Genomic DNA, 20563 nt, shown 5'->3' with positions numbered 1-20563 from the left:
TGAATTGAGTTCATTTTGCCTTGCTGGTTAACTTTTAAACCAGCACACTATGGAAGACTAAAGGTCTTCAGCCAGTAAGAGCCAGTACTTTCTGGGTACTAAACACTGTAAACTACAGCATGCTTTAGGTGATGAAAAAAATACATGGAAAGTTAAATGTGTTCTTGAAAGCACATCAGAATACCACTTTTACCCTTTTAAAGAATAAAACATCTAAAGAAGCTGAAGTGAGACAGTCATTACAGTTTATATGAAAATAGTCTTTTAAGGATTAACAGTGTATATGATATAAAAAGCTAGTGAAACATTTCCTATTTTATGACTAAGGAATCATCTATATTTTCCATTTTTTTAATATGTATGTGCTCAGATGCACAGGATATTACACTCTGCTGTCTTACAGTACCATTGTAACATCAAACACTGGTCCAGTATTGTTATGGACAGGGAGAAGCGACAAATGAAATACAAACTCCTTTTTAATTTAACAAAGCAACTAGCACAACAGCCTTGAATGTTTCTTACCTAATCCTACAACTGCAGAAAACAGCTGTACTATGAAAAGAGTAAGAATCAAAAAGCTGGACTGAAGACTGCATACCACTAAACTAATATGTAATGTATATGTTCATAGGAAAGATCTGAACATTAGCTTGTTAACATTCAAAAAGAACTCATCCAAGATTTTTTACTTTGACATGTTTATTTTAGTTGGATGAACAGACTCAATGAACAAGCTGAAATAGTATTCTTCAGCCACACAATTGCCTCTCTGTGGACTTTTATAACTAAATGTTTAAAAATATCAGAAATACGTGGATATTTTCATGAAGTAGTTCAATAGTTACTTCTTATTCCATGCTTCCTTTTCAAGTCTTTCACGGATTACTTCTTTTAGGTATGGTTCAAGATAATGGTTATCCTAAAAAAGAACAGAATATATTTAAATTTATAGTGAGGTCCAGAAACATCTTAAGTCATTCCTACAGACTACTTGTCTCTCATTCCTCCTCAGATTTGACTAAACACCAACCTAACAAGGGAAAAAAAAAATCAAGCCTTACTTAGTCTGAAAAGGTAAACTTTTTATCTGCCAAGTCTGCATTGAGAAGTTTTCTACTACAGCAACCACTAATGCCTAATTCCTCACCAACATTAACAAGCAAAGGAATGCTTCCAGCTACAGCTTTAGAAGCAATGTTCTTTTGGCAGATACCCAAATGTACAAGATCCACTTTAATTAGTTTAAAGTCCAACTATAATACTCTGGAGAATCTTTTTTTGAGCTTAACTTCTAAAACTTGGGATTTGGTGGAAACTTGTAAACTTGAATTTGGTGGAACACTTTGACCATGTTTAACACTTACAAACCAAACTGCTGCTTTAGGAAATATGTAACCGTTTATTTGATGCACCAGTTACCCAGATACAGCCAGCAAGACCACAAGAAAAATCCTCTGCTTAATACCCTTAACTATCCTATAGTCAAGAGTTTAGCAATAAGATTCTTCTCAGCCTGCTAATCTGGAGAAATCTGAGGTGGACAGTAATGCAAAGTATGTGAATCAATTTACTTCCAAAAATAAAAATTAGTTAGATCTGAAAAGGAAAGTGTAGTTTGTTTTTCAAATTATAAGATGATGCCTATTTTAGTGCAAGATTTCCCTTTACCTTATTCTTCCTTGGCACCTTCGTGAATAAAACCTTTGGCTCGAGATTTTCTATAAGATTAAGATATTAATCAGAAAAGCAAGAGACCTTTTGTAAGAATTTCAAAGCTATTTACAGAGTATTTCTTTATCTAATAGATTAGAAGAAATATTTTGTCTGAACACAATGTGCATGATTCTGAGCTGCAGCTTGAGCTTCTGTCATTGTGAGAAAAATTTGGTAATTTCTACCAAAAACCAGAGATTTCTAAACAGCCATCAAAAGCTGTGTTTTCCAGAGGTGTTCTGTGAGATACTGACTCATGTACTCATTGTAAAGAACATGTAAGCATGCGTCTCTTCAGCAAATGACAATCCCAAAGATCAGTCACAGCAGTGCCATTTAAGACCTCCACCTTGAAAACGCTCTGTTCACGCACCTCCTCATACTTCACCCACTGGTCTTTTGGAAGGATCTGATGTTTCAAGCTCAAGTCCAATGCTCGCTTTATGCGAAATATTCTTTCATTGTAAAGATGTTCTGGAAGTCTCTTCAGTGCTTCTTTTACATCATCGTCTTCATACAATGTATCATCTCGCATTAATCCTGTACCAAGAAGTATCACTGAATAAATATTCCTAAACAAGATTTAGGATTGACACAGGTGTTTCTAAGTACCATGGGCAAAACACTTCCAATGCAAAATTATGAAGAAAAACCAATCCAGGAGAACTATTAATTGCTCACAGAGAACATGCAATTCTAAACACTAGCTTTCACATACTCTACCTACTTTTTTTTTTTACTCCTTCTCTTTAAGAAAAATAGGGAAAATAAGTATTTAATTCAGTGTGTTTAATAAGAAAGTATACATACAGAACAGTAACTTTTCTGGATCTGAGGGGTGGACTTACATTCATCTATTTTTATATCTATATTTAAGACTACTGTCTAGGCAAAGGGTTTAAGAGCTCTGAATCCATTAGAGTTGGTTGACCATAGATGTGACTCCTTCAGTACTGAAGAATTATGCTCTAAACTCCCCTATCCATAATGACCAGATCTCCAGTGATTATATTAAACCACGGAAATCTGAAGCTCTATGTTTGTGCATGAGTTTCAAATCAGAAGTTAAATCAGGGAGAAGCACCCTGTCTTCTCAAAGCCAAGAACACTCTCACACCATTTGTGGAACAAAGAGTTCTTGAAACTCAACCAACCCTGCTTTAAGGTTCAGTATTAGCAAAATAGGACAAAATATTACTTCTGTAACATTCCAAGACTGATGCAGATTACAAGAGTATACCTACTGACTTGTGGTCAAAGGTTTTGGTCTCACAATAAAACAAATCTCTTTTGAGTCATATATTCTTGGATTCAATTTTATAACCTATTTCAAAGGCACAAGGAGCACTGCTGCTACTTTAATCACTACATTAAATTTGGTGTTTCTCAGTTTTTAGTCACATTTCCAGAAGAGCAGCAGAAGTAAGAATTTCAGCAGGCAGACATAAAAAGAGGTGCTAAACACTTCATCTCTGGAGGAAAGGTCTAAGCTTATTCCTCTACAGTCGTCTTGCAGTTATTTTTTCTAGCTTCCCCAGGACAGGTATGTTAAATTCCTTTAAAAGATTTGCACTTATTGTGGTCAGCAGTAAATTACAAGGACTGAATATTCAGATTCTCATTCAAGAACAGTTCTGCCATCTAAATGGCTGAAACAAATTTGGTAACAACTCTGAACAAACTGAAGACAATACCATCAAGACAATCTCCTCTACTTAAGGAAACACTGTTTTGCACCTATTCCAGCACTGTTCAGGCCAGGGTGACACCAACTGAAGTCATGGTGACACAATGGGCAGAACTAACTAAAACCTCTTTTGCAATTTGGATACTTTGCAGAAGTATTGTGGACAGACTGACTGCTATCAGGGGGAACCTCTCCAGCTTCAAGAGCAGTCTTCGAGTTAGAAGATATTGGCCGGTGAAAGTGACTTGGTGAGGAAAGGTAAATAATCAAGCTTTCAGGACAGCTCTGTGAAAATTTTTTCAACTGCTCCAGCTTGACCTTAGGTGTTATAAGTTAATTCACTGAAAACGTGAGCAAACAGAAATAACAGAAAAGTCACTGATTCATTACTAGATAGAAATCACGATGAGTGAAGCTACTGCCAACCTTTTTCCTCCTCAAAAGTAGTAGCTAATTTTGATCAAAAAGACTTAAGCTAAACTGCATGTACATATGCCAATTATGAACCACAGTTAAATTCAATCCAACACTTACCAAGCTTGTTGAACCCAGCTAGATTATAGTACCACTTGCGAATGCTGTCTATCAGGCGACCACCTCCTGCGACTGAACGTGACCATCATCAGTTGCAGAGAAAGACAAAAATAAACATTACACATTCCTATGACAGTACACAAAAATTTGCTGGTCTCCTTCATATGCAGTAATATAACGCTGCATCAAGTTTGAATCTGAACATATACAACTTGGCCTCTCTACTTCTCAACATCCCTTAACTGACACTGACAAGGTAGAAGGACTCTCATTATGTACTGCAGTTCAACCTGTTTCACGAAATTTCAATATGAGACTGCTTTAAGAGTTTAACAAGGAATTGGTCTATTGTTCCAAAACAGCACCAGCACTTCTACACTCCATAACTATTACATGAGTCAAAACAGTAGTGTTCTGCAGAAGGCAAAAGCGCCATGCTTTTAAAATAATTTATCCAAGTTCCACAACAGTGGGTTAATGTGATTTCAAGGCCAGTATATTAGTATGTTGTTAACCTTTTGCTCTCCTCTCCAGTTACTTGAGTGCTATTCCAGAGCTTCCTTTATCAAGAAACTGCCTAAGTGAACCAGCAAGTCAACACTGAAAAGTATCCCCCAACAGAAAGATTAAAAAAAAGTTTTAAAAAGAAAACATAAAAATACAAACACACCACATATAGCACGTTCATCTTTCATTAAATGTGATTATGGATGGAAAAGGTGCATTAAAACATAATTATGTACGATGCTGTACCAAATACCATTGAAGTAACGCAACAAGGGGTACAGCACTATATGGGCAATACAGCCCGGGCAAGCTGTCTTATGTGACTTTTAAGACGTCTGTCTTACCAAGTCACCCCCAAAAAACAGTGCTACGTGTGATACCAGTGCGTCATTAGCGCACTATCCCATTCGGTTATTTACTGACTCCTGCGTGCTTTAGGGCCTGAGAAGGAATAACCTTCCACTAGCCGTGCGAGCAGTCGGTACCCGCGCAGGACAGCGACACCCGAGGCCCCTCGGGAGCTGCCCAAAGGCTCCTCCAATGCTCCCGAGCACCCAGAAAATCCCGGTATCGGAGCCAGGCTCCCTCCACTACCACGGGAGGGACGGCAAGGAGACCCGCCCGCCAAGGCTGTGCCCCCGTCAAGGGCACACGGTGCACATCGGCTCCCCGGTCCTCCCTGTCCCCGTCGCGGGCCGCCTAGCTCCCCGGCGTTGTGCGGGTTGAGCGCAGCGCCGCAGGCGGAGCGGCCGCGGCCCCGATCCCGACCCCGGCGCCCCTCGCCTCCTCACCAGACGCCCTCACCGCCATCTTGACCTCGGCGCCGCGCGGCCTCCTGGGTAACTCGCAAGGGCGGGCGCGGGCCCGCCAATGCCGCCCCGCCACCGGCGCATGCGCCGAGTGGAGGAATATGTGTGCGCGCAGGATGACTCTTAGCGAAAAATAACGAAAATAAAATTTAGCTTTGTAAAGCACTGTAAGCAAAGTACCGATCGATCACAGGAAGAAGCAAAAACCTCTCTCTGCTCAGGTATCGCAGCTGCCCGGTGAGCAGCTCTGCATTTTGAGGCACATATAGCTGCCTCTCTTCCCAGCAGTTCCTTCAGGAATGGATCACTGCATTTTAAAAGAAATAAAATGAATATGTGGGATTAGTCTAGAAATACGGCTGCAACAGGCAATTTTTAGTCAGGAAAGCAAACAGCACAGTCCAGACTGCACCAGGCCGCGAATGGTCTTTGCCGGGTTGTAGCCAGCGAGCCCCAGCAAATCAACGTGTTCAATCCAAGGCTGCCAGCCCTTGTCAAGAATAGCCGACTACAAGAAGTTGGGTAATTCTAGCCCAAACATTTCTTCTAAAGATTCTTTCTTCACCTTAGAGCCACAGAGTTTTTTTGCATGATGCTCAGAAAGTTCTTCTATCCTCTCTCCTTTTCCCTTTCAGCACTCCCATAAAATCTTTTGCTTCCTTTCTTCATAGTGTTTCTGGGAAGCTATTTTGGCAGAAGCACATGCTTTTAACATTTCAAAGAAATTGGTTTAGCTCTGGCAGCGATCATTTTTACATTTAAAAATAACAAGGGAAGTAAAAGCTCAAAGTTTGAGGCATTCAAAACAAATTAGAACCTCACAAATCTCTTTGGGGTGTGGGGAAAACTCAACAAGGGAAAGAAAAAAGTAACTTACATAAAGATCCTTCTAGATTTCAGGGACACTAACAGTTTTATTTTCTTTCTGGAATTTGCCTTGATTCAGTTTGCTGATTTTTTTTTGTGACATTTCAAACCAGGTTTCACTGCACAGCTTTTAGGATATTAATTTCAGCAGCCAGCTTCACCAGGGAACACCATTGTAACCTGTTGAAAAAATGCCTTTTTGTATGAGGAGCTTCACATACGTAATGGTGTACTTTTTTGTACAGGGAAAATAATAACATTAGCTCAAGCAGGTAAACACAACACTTCTTCACTACTGCATTAGCTTGCTATTCTAACTTTTCGGAAAGAGGGTGAAGAGAGAAAAAGATAATGGGCAAGACAGGGAATAGATCACTAGCTAGTTTTTCCATTTCTCAAAACTCTGCCATTATCAAAAGAAAAAAAAAAGAAGAATCCACTTTAATTTACTTTTCTGTTAGAGTGCTGCATCATCCACTTTGAATAAAGTTAGTGATTAATGACAAGGATTGCATTAGTAGCAATCCATGGAATGAGTATTCACTCAATCCTTCTGAAAAAAACTTTTAAGTTACTATAAATATTACTGTGAGCCTTTAAATCCTACAAATGTTTCATCAGCAATGAAGTCTTAAACGAGTAATAAAAAAGTTTAGAGCCCTTAAAGGGGATTGGTTCCATAAAGTATGTTTATTTCATAACTTTATTCTATTATTTTTTACATGTGTTACTAAAGTGTTTTTAAGAAATTTTCGAAGTCCTGTATAGAAGCTTTGGCAATCTCTGTACAAAACAGCTCATCAGGCAGGGATACCAGCTGGTCCAGAGAGATGTAGCTGGGTTGTGCTGGGTCATACTGGGCTCTTCCCAAGAATGCAAGAAACATGTGCCTCTCTCTGATTCGTAACAGCTTTGAGTTGAAAACCTAAGAAAGAAAAAAAGGGAAGAAATTTTTAGGCTGTCTAAATTTCAGACTACAAAGCATCTAAAATAAGAGCATTTTTTAGACCAACTGAAGATCTAGGAAGAAAACAAATAATTTGCATATTTTCTTCTAATTTATGTCAAACACCAGGTAGGTTACATTTACATATAAATTATCTAAACTCTAAATGCCTCAATACAATACCCTGACCTACATACACAAAGACAATCAGACAGATACAACTTTCAAGCACGTTAGGTTTTTTACTTCTATATACCAACTATATTATTTTTGTGTAATCACAGCCAAGAAAGTGGAGAAGAGATATTCAGAAACAGGGAGCATTTTCCCTATACTATCAGAAGCATTTATTGTTACAGACAGATTCAGATGAGCATTGTTACAAGGAAGAAATGAACAGGTGACCACATGGCATAATGTGAACAAACAAATGGCACAGTGGCAAGGGAAAAGGTGAGTGGCTGCAACTGCTGTCATAACATAGCAAAAAGGCACAGTGTGGTGGTTCAAAACAATCACTTGTCTTCTGCTGCACTGCAGTGCCTACCTTTGAAGATACCAGCCACAACAAAAATCTAGACAGTGAAAGGTGAGAACAATGGTAAGGGAAACATGAAAAAAATCAGCAGAACATCTAAAAAGAGAGGGAAGTGGAGAAGATGAAATACACAGTTAAGTCTTAAAGGCAAACATCTAACTCTGCATTTCTGAGCAGTACTACTGCAGAGAGAGTGGCTAGAGAGAGGATAATGGTGAAAATATGAATGCCACGGCAAGCAGAGATTTTACTAAAAAAAGAGAGACTACATTGATGAAAGAAGGATTTCATGAGGATGCAAACTAATTGAACTAGGAGAGAAACAAAACTACTGTTCCTCCTCTGCCTTCCTTGAATTTTAAGAGGGTGTCAGAAGACAAGAGAAAAAAATTTCACCACCATTTGTGGAGTTAGCTGATAGAAAGAACGGTTACAAGAACAGCTGTAATATCAGAGAGCATTTGATGAAAAAAAATCCTGTATACCTCTTATTTTCAGCATTATTGTCATTTGGGATAGAAGCAAGTACAGATTGAGACAAATATACATTTGTGAATGCACAAGTTAAAGGCCAGACCACCAGACTGACTTGCACTAAACATATCCTGAAACTCGCAGTTTTTGAGGATGAAAGGGAAGAACAGGGAAGAGAGGAAGTGACTGTGCCAAGAACAAGGAATAGAGGTCTCCACTTACCCTTCCAAAGAAAGGGAAGAAAAATAATGAGGTGAACCACAAAGCTAACAATAAAACAACTGAGAAGGAAGTGAGAAAGACCTGTGGTCACTTATATATCAAGGAGGGCAAAACTGACACAGATTGGAGTTACTGCAAGCATCCTCCTTAAGTAAAGATATATTAAACAGTAAGAGAAGCAATCAAAATCCTGAGAAGTAGTTTTATTTCCCCATATAATTTTGGCTTTTTAGCCAGTTAGATTCTCTACTAGACTTGCTTTATAAGACAATTATTTCAGTTCAGAAGCTGTAATTTGTGCTTTCACTTTTACCTTGTAAGAAGCTAGTGCGACTGCATGTCAGCATTGAATGAAGTGACTACAGCTTTCAACTTTTAATTTGAGAGGAAATAACAGTAATGAGGAGATAGAAAAAAATTAGTAATCAGGGAACCAATCTATTTTCAATCCTGTGATATTTTAGCAATTGCCACAGCAATAGGAACACCAATGAGAATCTGACTGCCTAATGGACAGAATTTCTCTTCTCTTTACACTCTCTTTTCAGACCCTAAAATCTCTAAAATTAATTTTTTAAGTAGACAAATCTGAAAGAAATGTTTATATATATACATGTTATCTAATGAACAGATCCTCTGCATAATCAGTCTTCCCTTGCGTCTCTTAGGTAACATTTCAGGACAAGCAAATCCCTAAGCAGGCAGTAATCTCTCTTGCATGAATCCAGAAGAGATAAGCATGACTACCTCTACTGAAAACGTAAAAATTCACAAGACCGGGGTTAGTGATGTAACATGTGCCAGGGGAAAAAAAGCAACACTTCCACACTGGAATCCTCCATGGTTTCTGAATTGCCAATATAAGTTGTCCCAGTTAGAGTAAAAGCCACAGGCAAGTTGAAGAATTCACACGTGAATTCACTGCATACAGTGAGGCTCCACCTTCAGCACCATATTAGTGAAGTGGCTGTGACAAGAGCACCTACAATTTATTCCCAGATTAACAATTCACCTGAGGAAAGCGAGTAAGCATGTGGTGGGGAATGCCCATTATGTTGTGTAAGTAGTCAAATGTCTGTTTGAGTCTCTTTTTACTTGCAGTTAAAATCTTGGGGGTTTTATACACTATCTGTTGAATTTCATTGCGTTGAAAACCAAGTTCAATCTGACAAACCTGAAAAAGAGCACAATTTTATGTTAGCTACAGCAAACTTGGCTTATTTTAATGTCCACTGAAATAAACTTATGTAAAATTCTTCTACCCTTTGTCACACAGCAACAAGAATGCATCCCACAATAATATCCAAGTCAGACAATGCAAGTTATCATTCTGGATTAAAGTGTAATTTGTTCAGAGAGTATCCCCAAAGTAATGATGACTTCTGTGAATGCTATGTATTTTTCAGCTTGTCTGAGATATCAACAAAAACCAGTGTCTACATATGCATGGCAGTCACAAGCATAAAAATTCTCCCCTAAGATCCTTCACCAGTTTCAATACCAAGCTGTCAAAAGTCTGACTTTCTTGTTGTGGAGCTGCTGAGCTCTGTAAAACACAGCAATCAAACGTTACTTCTTTGCTAATGTATCCAAGTTACATTTTTATAATAGGGAGTATAATTTCAGTCCTGTAGTCTTCACCTGAAGACTGTTGAACCTGAAAGAGATGTGTAGAATATGCAGTGTTATCAACTTATTTTACAGTTCAATAATGTCTAAAGTAAGATGTCTTTTTCAGAGACTGCCTTGACTTCAATTATGACTTCCCAAAAGGAAAACAAAACACATTTTTTCAATAAAATCATGAGCACTCCTCCCAGATTGCAGAATGGCAAGCAGTTCATTGAGTTGTTGAGAAAGGAATTCAGCATACAGGAGTGTCTGGTAACTCAGCCACTTCTTCTGTCTTCCAGTGACATTTACAAGCAGCTTGTTTCCAGCCATGAAGCGGGTATGCTTGTCAGTCAACATAACCAGACTTTTAAATCCAACCCAGGTACTACTTCAATTGGCAAAAATGTGGTGCTTTTTGTTTATCCAGTTTGATGTGCCAAGACTGCAGCTCTTTTCCAGAATTGCTTGGCAAATACAAAGGGAAGGGCTTAGAATCTGGGTTTTGAAGATACCTTAGGACTTACAGATCCTCACAGGGAATTGCTTCGAGAGGTGACTATAATCAGGTCTTTCAAATCCTGGTTTTTCCTTATCTGCTTTATAAATATTTGTGCATCACACAAAATACCAGTCAACTAAGACAGCATTCAGGCATGAAAAGAAGTGTTTGCATTCAGTGGTATCTTCCATGGATCTGAGTTGGCAGTGGCAACTTACTGCGTTACAATACACAACCAGATAAGACCAAATGTTAAATCACTGCAGATGTAAAGCTGGGCCCACTGTAGGGGTAATTGTGACAAGAATCCTGACCTTTTATCTTCTACTCTTTGAAATGGAACAGCTCCCTCATGCCATGACCAGTGAGCTCAAGTATAAGTTGCTTTGACTGCACTCAGTTTGACAGCAAACATATTTAATATTCAGTAACTCTCTAGGCCACATATGCTAATATTCTTACTGTGTAAGTCTCAGCAATATTCAACTTATTCCATATTATTCCCACAATAGGCAGTGGTAATGCAAGCTGTCAGGTTTTACTGTGTTAGTTAATCTCTAACCATGCTGGATGAAACCTTCAGAGGATGGAACAAATAATAATCCTTCAGATCATTTATCATGGCGGGTATCTTTTGACAACCAGTAGTTGTTTCTAAATAACAGTCCATTCAAAATGAGGAAAATGACCTGATCACTTCTGAACTGCTGGTACATGGTTACACTTTCCAAGTACTGCCCTCCCACCATCAGTTTAGGACATACAGGTCTGAACCCAGATTCTGAAACTGAAATATCCAACCTCCTGAAAGGCTAGAGCTTCTACTTACTAGCAGATTTCAAAAGTGAGAACCTAAAAATCCTACCTCTCTCTCCCTCTCTCTCACACACATGTTAAAAATAAATGCTATTTATATATACACATTTGGTGGATAAACAAGATAGTCACATAGAACTGAGAATCTTAAAAACACATTCATTATAATATACTGAATCCCTAGCCTGTGAAAACCATGTTCATTAAAAAGAAAGCACTATTAATTAGAACAGTCTGCTACTTTCCAGTCTCCTCCCTTACCACACACACATTTCAGATTGCAAGATTTCTAGTGTTTCATAGTTTCAGACCAGTGAGTCTGTCTGAAAATTATACATTTTAATTCACAGTTATGCATTATAGGATAATGGAACTTCACAAATTGTTACAATACATCATGCTGTTTGGCCTCGATGGCTTTACAGCACAATAATTAAACCAATACATAGTTACATTTTCAAAAGGGAAAGGAGTCCCTGTGGGTTTGAAGTTATTTACCCAACAGTTGTTAATAACGACCATCTGCTATCAGACAATAGGTGTCAAATGCACATTTTGGCAGACTAGCTACCTGCCAAGAGGAAAATAATCAACTGCACATTTCTTGCTCCTAAATACTCATGGACAGCCCAAGTTAGCAAAAACCCATAATAATTAAGGGGCGGAAAAAAGAGGGAGTGTTTTTCTACTCATAAAAAACGGGTAACAATTTGTGTCATCAGATAGCAACTTCTGGCAGGAGGACACTGCATCAGAGTACAAGACAATAAGATACTGCTCCCTGTATTCGATAAGCTTGCAAGATATAGAGGAAAATAAATTTTTTAACAAAATCCTCAGTTATTTTATATCTCCACTAAAATTATTTCATTAAATACTTTCCATGCATGATTCTCCTTTAGGAATTTTATCTTCTGACAACTCTTGAACTATATGGATACACAATACACTTTTAATATCTATTCATAAACTCACCTGAAGATTTTCTTTTACGGGTTCTAATTTGCCAGTCAGTAGCCTCGGAAGACGAACTACTAGGTCCTTTGTCTACAATTAGGGAAAACACAAAAGAAGGAGTATTACTGAAAGCTTGTTTGTGAATTCATTTTTGAAAGAAAGATTTCATATAAACTTTTTTCTTTTTTTTTTTTGCAGCTGGAAGAGGAATGCAATTCATTTTTATTTCTACACCAAAGAGGAGTTTGCATGAAGCAGCAGTATATTAAGATGCAAAAAGTTACTCAAATGGAAAACAAAAAACAACATAGGTGTTGTAAAGCAGATGGGAAAAGGGAGTAAAAGCATGCGTCAAAAGCATGCTCAAGAGCCCTCTCTCTCTCAGTGCTCAAGCTGTTTCTTCCCATCTTTTTAAAGAAGTTAACAACACACTACCCAATAAGGCTATAAAAGGATTTTTCAGCTCAGTGGAGTTTGTCTAATTCAGGATCTGGTTAGACCATAGTATAATGGCAATACAAGAAATTATTCCACATCCCTAAGCCGCGTAATCACTTGTAATCCACCCTGAGTACAAGGCAGTGACTAAACCCTTTTCTGGGGAGGTCTCTTACCTCAAGCATAGAAAGGCCATCAGCAGGCACTGTGACAGCTATGACTGTTCAGCAAAGCAACCCTGATTCCACTTGGAATTTGACATTCATTGCAATCCTCGCCTACTGTAGGAAACACCTAACACTGCCCACTTATTCCAAGCAAGTCCAGCTACTACCTCCCCTGAAGATCCCAAAGCAGGGTGCTGAATACCTGCTAAGCACAAAGCGTGGTACACAGTCACAAGCAAACCCAGAGGTTACTCGTGGTGAACTGAGTGTATAATTTGGCATTTAGTTTGATATGATATGATATTCACAGATTAGACAATTTTTCAATGATGAGTTAAGTATTTTGTAGTATCTCAAGGAGATGAAGAGAAGCATTTAGTTTTCCAGAAGTTATAAAAGGTGCTTGCTGTTTCAGTAATGAATTCAGTCCTCTAACTCACCTCAAGTAATAAAATTGGACATATGCCTGCTTGTTTGAAAATAACCTGTAGCGAGTCATCTTCAAAACCTGTGCTTCAGGACTTCTGAATGTTAGGTGTCCATATCACTTCCATAGGCAGTTAAAACCATGTTACCCTCTTGTAACCCTCTATGTTCTCATGGTAATGTCACTGATGTTTGTGGATAACCTCCAAACACTTGAAATATTCATACTGCAAGGCCTTACAGTTGTTAAGAAAATAACGAAAGACTTCAGTCTTTACCTTCTTTACACTGAGACCAAGTTCATTTTTGAAGAAACCCAGTCTGTTATCCAGTCTTTCCACTGAAAACAACAGCAAATATGGAGCTCTCGAGACCATCTGAGCAATTTCTGACTTACCAAATTTTTTTGATTTTAGGTAAGCCACTCTAGAAAGAGAACAAAAACAAAATAAAATCCAGTGATGAAAATTTTATTGCCTCCATTTATTCAGTACTGCTTAAATTCCTCAGTGATATCTTATAAATGGACAGATGTTCTAGCATTAACATGCAACCCTGCCAAAAATAATTAGGATGAATTCTGCAGTTATCGTAAAAGCAAAATACCCTCCCTTCCAATTAATTAGAAGTAAAATAAACCTCAGAGCAGAATGTCAATACTGAAGACAGATTTTAATTCCTTCCAGCTGTACTTAAGCAGATAACTATGTTAACCTACATTTAACTACCAGCCTGTCTCCCAGATTGCAAACACATTAATAGATCATCATAGGGTATGGACAAGAAGATATATACAGCTTTTTGCTATTTTAATGAATTCCATTTCTTCTGCTGAAAGAACATTGTACTATACCTCATACATCCCTGTTTTGCCAATAGCACTGGAGTAGAAATACCCTACAACAATGTTATGTGTAGAGACACTGTCCAAAAAGACATCTCTAGATTAGCTGAAGTTACATTCATTGCAATAGGTCCCTACTTTCAGTCAGTGGTCCGATGATTAAGTAACAAATATCTGGTCATCAGAAAGGAAAAGGAGCTGACTAAAGGTTTTATGTTTAACAGAGCTTTCTTTCCAACTCAATACTTTTTCCAAACTTTGTTAAATTCAGTGAATGTGAAATCCTATTGCAAGTACTACTTGCAGTAGATGACTACCATACATGATTACCAGAAAAAGGAACAAAGGAGGGCAATACAGCACATAGAGAGACACAATAAATCCATATGTCTCCATCTACAAAACAATTGAACTACAGTTTGGAGAGATTTCCTTTGGTTGTAGATGAGAGTATATGGAAGTATTTTCTGTCAGATGAAAGCACATAAGAATTGTTTTTATCTGGCAGTAATTTAGATCCTAAATGGATTGCAGAGTATTCTGCAGAAGCAAGTATTGAGCAAAAAACAGGCTCTGTGTTAAACCACATCTTGTGCAGAGAAAAAAAAAATTACCTTCCAGTCACTACAGCCTCCCTCTTTCCACAAACCCTCAAAAATGAAGTTATCACAAGCCAAAAAATGTCCAGACAGAAGATACAAGAACAAGCTCTAGATGACCAATTCCTGACTGAGCAGGCACCCCAACAGAGAAGGTAGCAGCCTAGGCTCCAGACAATGCTGATGGAACTGGCTGCAGGAACCTCAAAGACAAGGAAAGGTCAGGAGGGGGAGAAAATCAGAACACAACAATAACCACCTGGCCCTTCAAAAATTATCCCATTATGTTTTGAATGCTGCAGCTTGGCTACACTATACTTCTTCCATTCATTTTTTCAAGGACACGGCTGCCAATCATCCCATAAACATAGCTAAATGAGCAGATGAAAAATCTTTTGGCTGCCCTGGCTCCACTTGTTTTCTGTTAACAAGTCATTAAGATTCACACCTGAAGCATTTCTTCACATTCTGGAAAGGCAAGAAACTTAAAAGAGGGATGGCAAGACTGTAATAACCTGACTCCAGAAACTGGTATATTAAAGAAACACAATCATCCAACTTGGCCAAAGTTTGAGATACATCTGTGAGTGTTGGCACCAAGGTTAGCCCTCGTTCTACTACAGGGGTCAGCAGCTCTATGTAGCATGTTAACAGTTTTAAGTCATCATTAACAATAACGTAAAACAAAGCATCTGGTGCAGCTGCAGTACAGACACTGATTTGCAACTGTCAAAATTGTTATGAATTATGGAATGTTTTGACTTTTATGATGTTTATCTGAAGTCAAATGCCAAATCTATTGAAATTTGTGTTTTGTTTCCTAGCAACGTGGAATCCATAGCAACAAAACATTCCAGAGTGATATAACCAATACCATGTCCATCTGCACTGAACTGTTTATGCAAAGGTGATACTCAGCTTTCAAAAGACAGCTATCTGAGACACACTCACTTCACAGCCTTCACAGCACACTTGCTTTAAAGCTTGCAGGAAAGCACTCACCAGTGTCAAACTTACTGAAGAATTGAAATGCAGAAAATTAAAGAGCAATTGGACGTCTCTGTTTAGGCCCTACTTCACAAATTTGCTTTTCAGTGCCACAGGACTGTCAATGAAAAGCAAATTTGACTTCACAGAAGTGTCAGGATATTTATCATAGCAAAAAAAATACTCTTTTCAGAAGAGTATAAATAACTCTGATATCTAGACTCAAAACTACTGCTGAAAAATTACACAGGTTCTCTTTGGATATTGTTTCTGAAAGGCCACTTACTGAACAGGAGGTTTGAAGAACAGAGAAAAAAGAAGTCAGGTCTACGTTATATATCCAGATCATGTGTTTGTTTCCAAATATCCGTACTTTCAGATTTCTGTCTTGGACAGCTACTGTAGTAGCTTTCTTTTCTGGAATTTTTAAATACTGAGAACTTCTGAGTTCATTAAAAAATGCATGTACATTCACACACGAGTTCTTCTGAAATAAACTGTTGAATTTGAAGTAATGTTAAGAATAAAAGTCCATCTATGGACTGAGGAACAGTGTAGGGCCATAAAGGTGTGAATGAAAACACACACACAAATTAGTTCATTGTAGTCTTGTGTTCAGTCTGAGCTGGACAACAGGAAAAAAAGGTGTCACCAAAACCTTCTGCTGCTATTAGATGTCATCACAGAAGAGATCTGGTCTGCTTCTTTTACTGCAGAATTCACAAGGCAGATGTAGCATCTAGAAGAGCGGTTTCAAATCGTGACTAAAGAGGTTAATATATTTCTACAAAGCCTCAGGGACTGACATTTTGGAATCCAAGCTGACGTAGGTAAAGCAAGTGGCCTAGGAGGGCAAGCTGCTTCCTCTGTGGCAGAGAGATAGGGATGGGCAGCAAAATTTGTTAATGGTCAGTTTTCAGGCAGATCAAGGTGTTGACTTGACTTATGATATCACCACACGTCAGTGCCAACAGATGGGAAGGCACAAGAACAAGGAGCCAGAGATTGAGTCAGAAAGGAAGCAGGAGACAACACACCATCATTCAGACAAGATTAAGCCATAGGGGAAAGCAGATCTTCAACCCAAGGGGCTTAACACCCTGCTGCTATTTGAAAGTCTTACCTGGTTTCTAAAGCTTCCAGATCTTCACCAAGGATGTATGGATTTTTGGTCAGGAATGGTCCCAGCTGATTGTCTTCTACACCCACATCCTTAAGAAACAGAAGTATTTTTCTTATATCTTTTTCAAAGTCCAAGGTCAGTAAGAGCTGACCTGCCTTTTGACGTTTTTCCACTTGGGATAGGTCAACTCCTACAACAAACAAAATTAAAAATTGTTTTAAATAAACTCAGACGTTACTTCCTGTAAATGTTTCACAAAGGCACGTTGGAATTTATAGGACTACTCCTTTTTTTGCGCTGATTTGGCACACTTTAATTGTTCAACACAGCAAGGTCATAACACCTTGTATATTGTGGAAAGATTCCAGATAAAACAAGCAGTCATTTTAGACACTTTTGCTGAGTTTATTTTTTGAAGGAAGACATTTGCAGTGAATCCTGCATGTGCCATATGCTCTTGTTGCAAAGAAGTATGTACTCAAGAAATTCCCAACTCCATTAGTCAAGGGAAGAGAACAATTGTGCAGTGAAGTGCCTTTATATACTGACTCACACATAGTAATTTGTTACTACATGAGGCCAGATTCCCCCCTCTCAAATACTTATTTCTCCAACCTTCTTCTGGTGTTCCTTGGATGTTTGGGCAACAAGGAGGTGGCCAGCAACCTTGAACTCAGATATACCTGCAGTCCAACTGCTTTTTGATGAGAAGTAAGGTTCTTTTCCATCCTTCACTCTTGCCTCTAGTTTACTGTGCCCCACTTCTAAGGTTCTGCACAGCAACCACTCTCCTTCCTTCCAAGGATGGAGAACTGCATTTTCTTTTGCAGCAAATTAAAGCAACCTTAGCCAGCCCAAAAGAAGACAGACCAATTAAGTTACATAGAGTGTTCCCCACCTCCAGAATCTGTGGGAGATGCCTCCTCTGGCACCCAAAGCACTAAGGGACTAAAACTAGCCAGCTTTGTTTTCAAGAAATATGGCATTGCTAGTGAGTGACACAGTCCCCTTCTTTTTCCATTTACTCTGGATAATATTCTGCTGCTTTTTGCCATTAGTCACCATTCTCTCTTTCAAGTTTACAAGGGAACCAGTAAAACACAAGAATCTCCAAAGCTCCAGACATAGGCAAACTACACAAATAAAATCACACATACCTAGGTGGACAAGCTTTGCAAGGGTTTCTGAATGATCAACATAATCCTGGAGCGTGGTAGACTGAAGGGGAAGAATCGGTTCTGCAATGATCTGTACAGCTTCTTCCTCAGAAATTTCTTCCAAGGCAGATGAAGGTGGGATGTCATCCCAATCTAAGAAACAAATGTGGATGACCCAAATGCATTTTGTGAAAGACAAAGCTGCTCCCACCAAACGCTATACAGATCTCTTAAAATCCAGTTCAAAATGCAGGAACACTATGCATGAGATGAATATTCAACCTATTATTTGAAAACATAGACTGTACTCCCAGTTTTTGCCTCTGTTCCATCTCCTTGTCACTGCTCATCAGCTCTTGCTCATGTGTCCAAATCAGCACCCAGCCAGCCTGCCTTCAGCCTGCTGCCTTGATCACTGCAGATCACATCACCTTCTTGAAAAAGAATCTCCTTTCATGTCTTCACAAATGCATTCTTGCCTAATCATATCCAGAAAAAAGGCTACTGCAAAGATTATTTTTCATAACCTGACAAGCCCACTATTTTATGCCTCTTTTGAATCTGATGCCTGAAATATACTGAAAGTTAAAACAACTGCATTTCACAGCCAACTCCAACCAAGCTATCATGTCTTATCCATTACAGAATGGCTGCTGACTGCCACCACCATTAACAGCCAAAGAAATCAAGCTCCATTTCCTACTCACTAAGGTTTCAAAGAGAACATTATTATGCTTGTTTCCCCTTAAGTGTTAAGTCACAGAGCTCAGTGTCCTTTAAAAAGTACTTCTATAAATGGATCTATTCTTCCACTGACAGGAGCTCAGAGCAGCTAGATTTACTGTTTCCAGGCTGGCTGCTAGCATCCTCCTCAATTATCAGATTGATTATTGATCAACAGTCCTGATTATAAACTCTTCAGGAAGGGGATTTTCTGTCCCCTGTACCTTTGCACAATGCCATCCTAGAGACTAGGGTAACACTCTTCCATGTCAAGAAAACAAAGACACATCAGAACTACCAAGACAGATTCCCCAGTAAGTAGCATGATCCTAATGTTTCAGGAAGAGTTGCACATTGTATTTATCTTCTTTCATCTCCTTTCCTCAGGAGACAGCTGGACGAGCATTTCTCGTCAGAGCAGTGCTTAAAGCAGGCTTCACACTGCTGCCTCCTGTTGTTCATTCCTGGTAATTCAAACGGCTGTATTGTGTGAGCTGCTTCAGGCGTGGACTCCCCCAGCCTTGCTCGAAAAAAACCCCAACCCATAATACCCAAACCAATCCCCTTAGTTTGTATCAGCAGATATGCGAGGGAAAGGCAAACGCTCAACTGCTGCAGGTAGATTTATCAAAAGAAAAACCCTTCAAATGGCAGCTCCAGACCTACATTTCTACCCAAAACATTTTATCTTCATCTCACCTTAAAGGTATTCTTTGGATGTCACAGTGACCACAAGAATATCTGCATTAACTACGGGGCTAAAACTAAGTGAAAGTCAGGAACTCCAGATAAGTGTTTTAGGTAAACGGGCCAAAAAAAAAGAACCCAGCTGGAGTTAAACATACTGAAAAAGCATGATTTGAAGATTCGGGAAAAATGGTACCCCTTAAAACCTCTTACCTTCATTCAGTACTTTTGCATTCAGATCAGGTAATGTTTCTACTTTTGCTTGTTCCTGTTTTACTGGTGCAGGCAAATTACTTTCCAGAGGAGAGAAGGATCCATCCTTGGCACCGTCGGGCGCGAAACAGCTTCCTACAGACGTATGCCTGCATGCCTGTAGTCTCCACGGAACACCGTCCTTTCCGGCGGGCAGCAGAGCCACAGGGGCGAACTCACGGCAGGTCTGTGCGGGGCTCCCGCAGCTCCTCAGCCTCCGAGGAAACCCGGCAGCGCGGGCCGTGTTCAGCAGGCAACACCAGCGGGAGGCCTGCCGGGCCCATAGAGCCATCTCCCACCTCAAACCAGCATCCTGCCGGGAGAAAAAGGGCTGAGGAGCGGCACAGGCGCTGCCTGCCTGGCCGCAGAGCCGAGAGCGCGAATCCCCTGGGCGCTACAGCAATGGCTCACTACAAAGCACCAAAGAGATGCTTTAAGGCTTTAAACGCGTGGCAAACGGAGGAGGCAAAACTGGAGAGAGAAACCGGGTCTGAAGGCCACTGCCCGCCGTCCTCTACGACAGCTGTCCCTTTGGGAACACGGGGGAAGCCCAGCCAGGACCTCAACCATCCCCGTGGGACAGGGCCCTCTGCGCAGGGCCGTGACCGCACACCCGCCACAGGGCGGGGGAGGCTGGGCCCGGGCGCGCCGCGCTCGCCGCCCCTCGCAGGCCTCCCCATGCCGGCAGCCTCTGCGTGTGCAGGAGAACGTGGAGACCATCGGGACACCCCCGGGACCCGCCATCGCCTCACCTGCCCCGCTCGGCGCGGCCTGACCACGTGTGTGCCCCGCCCCCAGCCCAGCCCAACCCAGGCGAGACCATCCGGGAGGAAAAGGGGGGGGGGAGGGGGAACACACAAACACCAGAGTGCTTCTCACCGCTTGCTCAAAGGGGCCGGTGTGGCTCCACCTCTCCCCCTCCGGCGCTGCCTTCGTCCCTCCCTCGCCGCGTGGGCGCGGCCCGGCGAGTTCCT

The 20563-nt window shown here is 40.1% G+C and overlaps 2 protein-coding genes across 2 annotated transcripts; both read right to left on the bottom strand.

The window, feature by feature from the left end:
- Nucleotides 1–682: 682 nt before the first annotated feature.
- Nucleotides 683–5303, bottom strand: LOC113971944 (cytochrome b-c1 complex subunit 7). Its single transcript, XM_027692501.1, has 4 exons — nucleotides 5236–5303; nucleotides 3938–4009; nucleotides 2090–2256; nucleotides 683–922 (listed from the first exon to the last, which is right to left on the bottom strand). The coding sequence occupies exons 1-4, from the start codon at nucleotides 5252–5254 to the stop codon at nucleotides 845–847; spliced, it is 336 nt and encodes a 111-aa protein (XP_027548302.1). The 5' UTR covers nucleotides 5255–5303; the 3' UTR covers nucleotides 683–844.
- A 1488-nt stretch (nucleotides 5304–6791) lies between these two features.
- Nucleotides 6792–20424, bottom strand: MTERF3 (mitochondrial transcription termination factor 3). Its single transcript, XM_027692500.1, has 8 exons — nucleotides 20342–20424; nucleotides 19551–19902; nucleotides 17928–18080; nucleotides 16771–16960; nucleotides 13496–13643; nucleotides 12205–12276; nucleotides 9313–9474; nucleotides 6792–7045 (listed from the first exon to the last, which is right to left on the bottom strand). The coding sequence occupies exons 2-8, from the start codon at nucleotides 19879–19881 to the stop codon at nucleotides 6851–6853; spliced, it is 1251 nt and encodes a 416-aa protein (XP_027548301.1). The 5' UTR covers nucleotides 19882–19902; nucleotides 20342–20424; the 3' UTR covers nucleotides 6792–6850.
- Between the last annotated feature and the right edge of the window lie 139 nt (nucleotides 20425–20563).

The sequence above is a fragment of the Neopelma chrysocephalum genome, unplaced genomic scaffold (assembly GCF_003984885.1).
Source record: "Neopelma chrysocephalum unplaced genomic scaffold, ASM398488v2 Primary Assembly neopelma1_86, whole genome shotgun sequence".
In the NCBI taxonomy this organism is placed as follows: Eukaryota; Metazoa; Chordata; class Aves; order Passeriformes; family Pipridae; genus Neopelma; species Neopelma chrysocephalum.
The sequence above is the reverse complement of the archived record's forward strand: the minus strand, read 5'-3'. Positions and strand labels throughout refer to the sequence as shown.

Coding starts and splice junctions, on each gene's coding strand:
- MTERF3 (XM_027692500.1), bottom strand. CDS start 19,881: ATGGCTCTATGGGCCCGGCAGGCCTCCCGCTGGTGTTGCCTGCTGAAC. Junction 18,081..19,550: donor TGCAAAAGTACTGAATGAAG/GTAAGAGGTTTT, acceptor TTTGTTTCTTAG/ATTGGGATGACATCCCACCT. Junction 9,475..12,204: donor CCGTAAAAGAAAATCTTCAG/GTGAGTTTATGA, acceptor GCTCTTTTTCAG/GTTTGTCAGATTGAACTTGG.
- LOC113971944 (XM_027692501.1), bottom strand. Junction 2,257..3,937: donor AGCTGGGTTCAACAAGCTTG/GTAAGTGTTGGA, acceptor TTCTTGGTACAG/GATTAATGCGAGATGATACA. Junction 923..2,089: donor AGTGGGTGAAGTATGAGGAG/GTGCGTGAACAG, acceptor GTTCTTTTTTAG/GATAACCATTATCTTGAACC.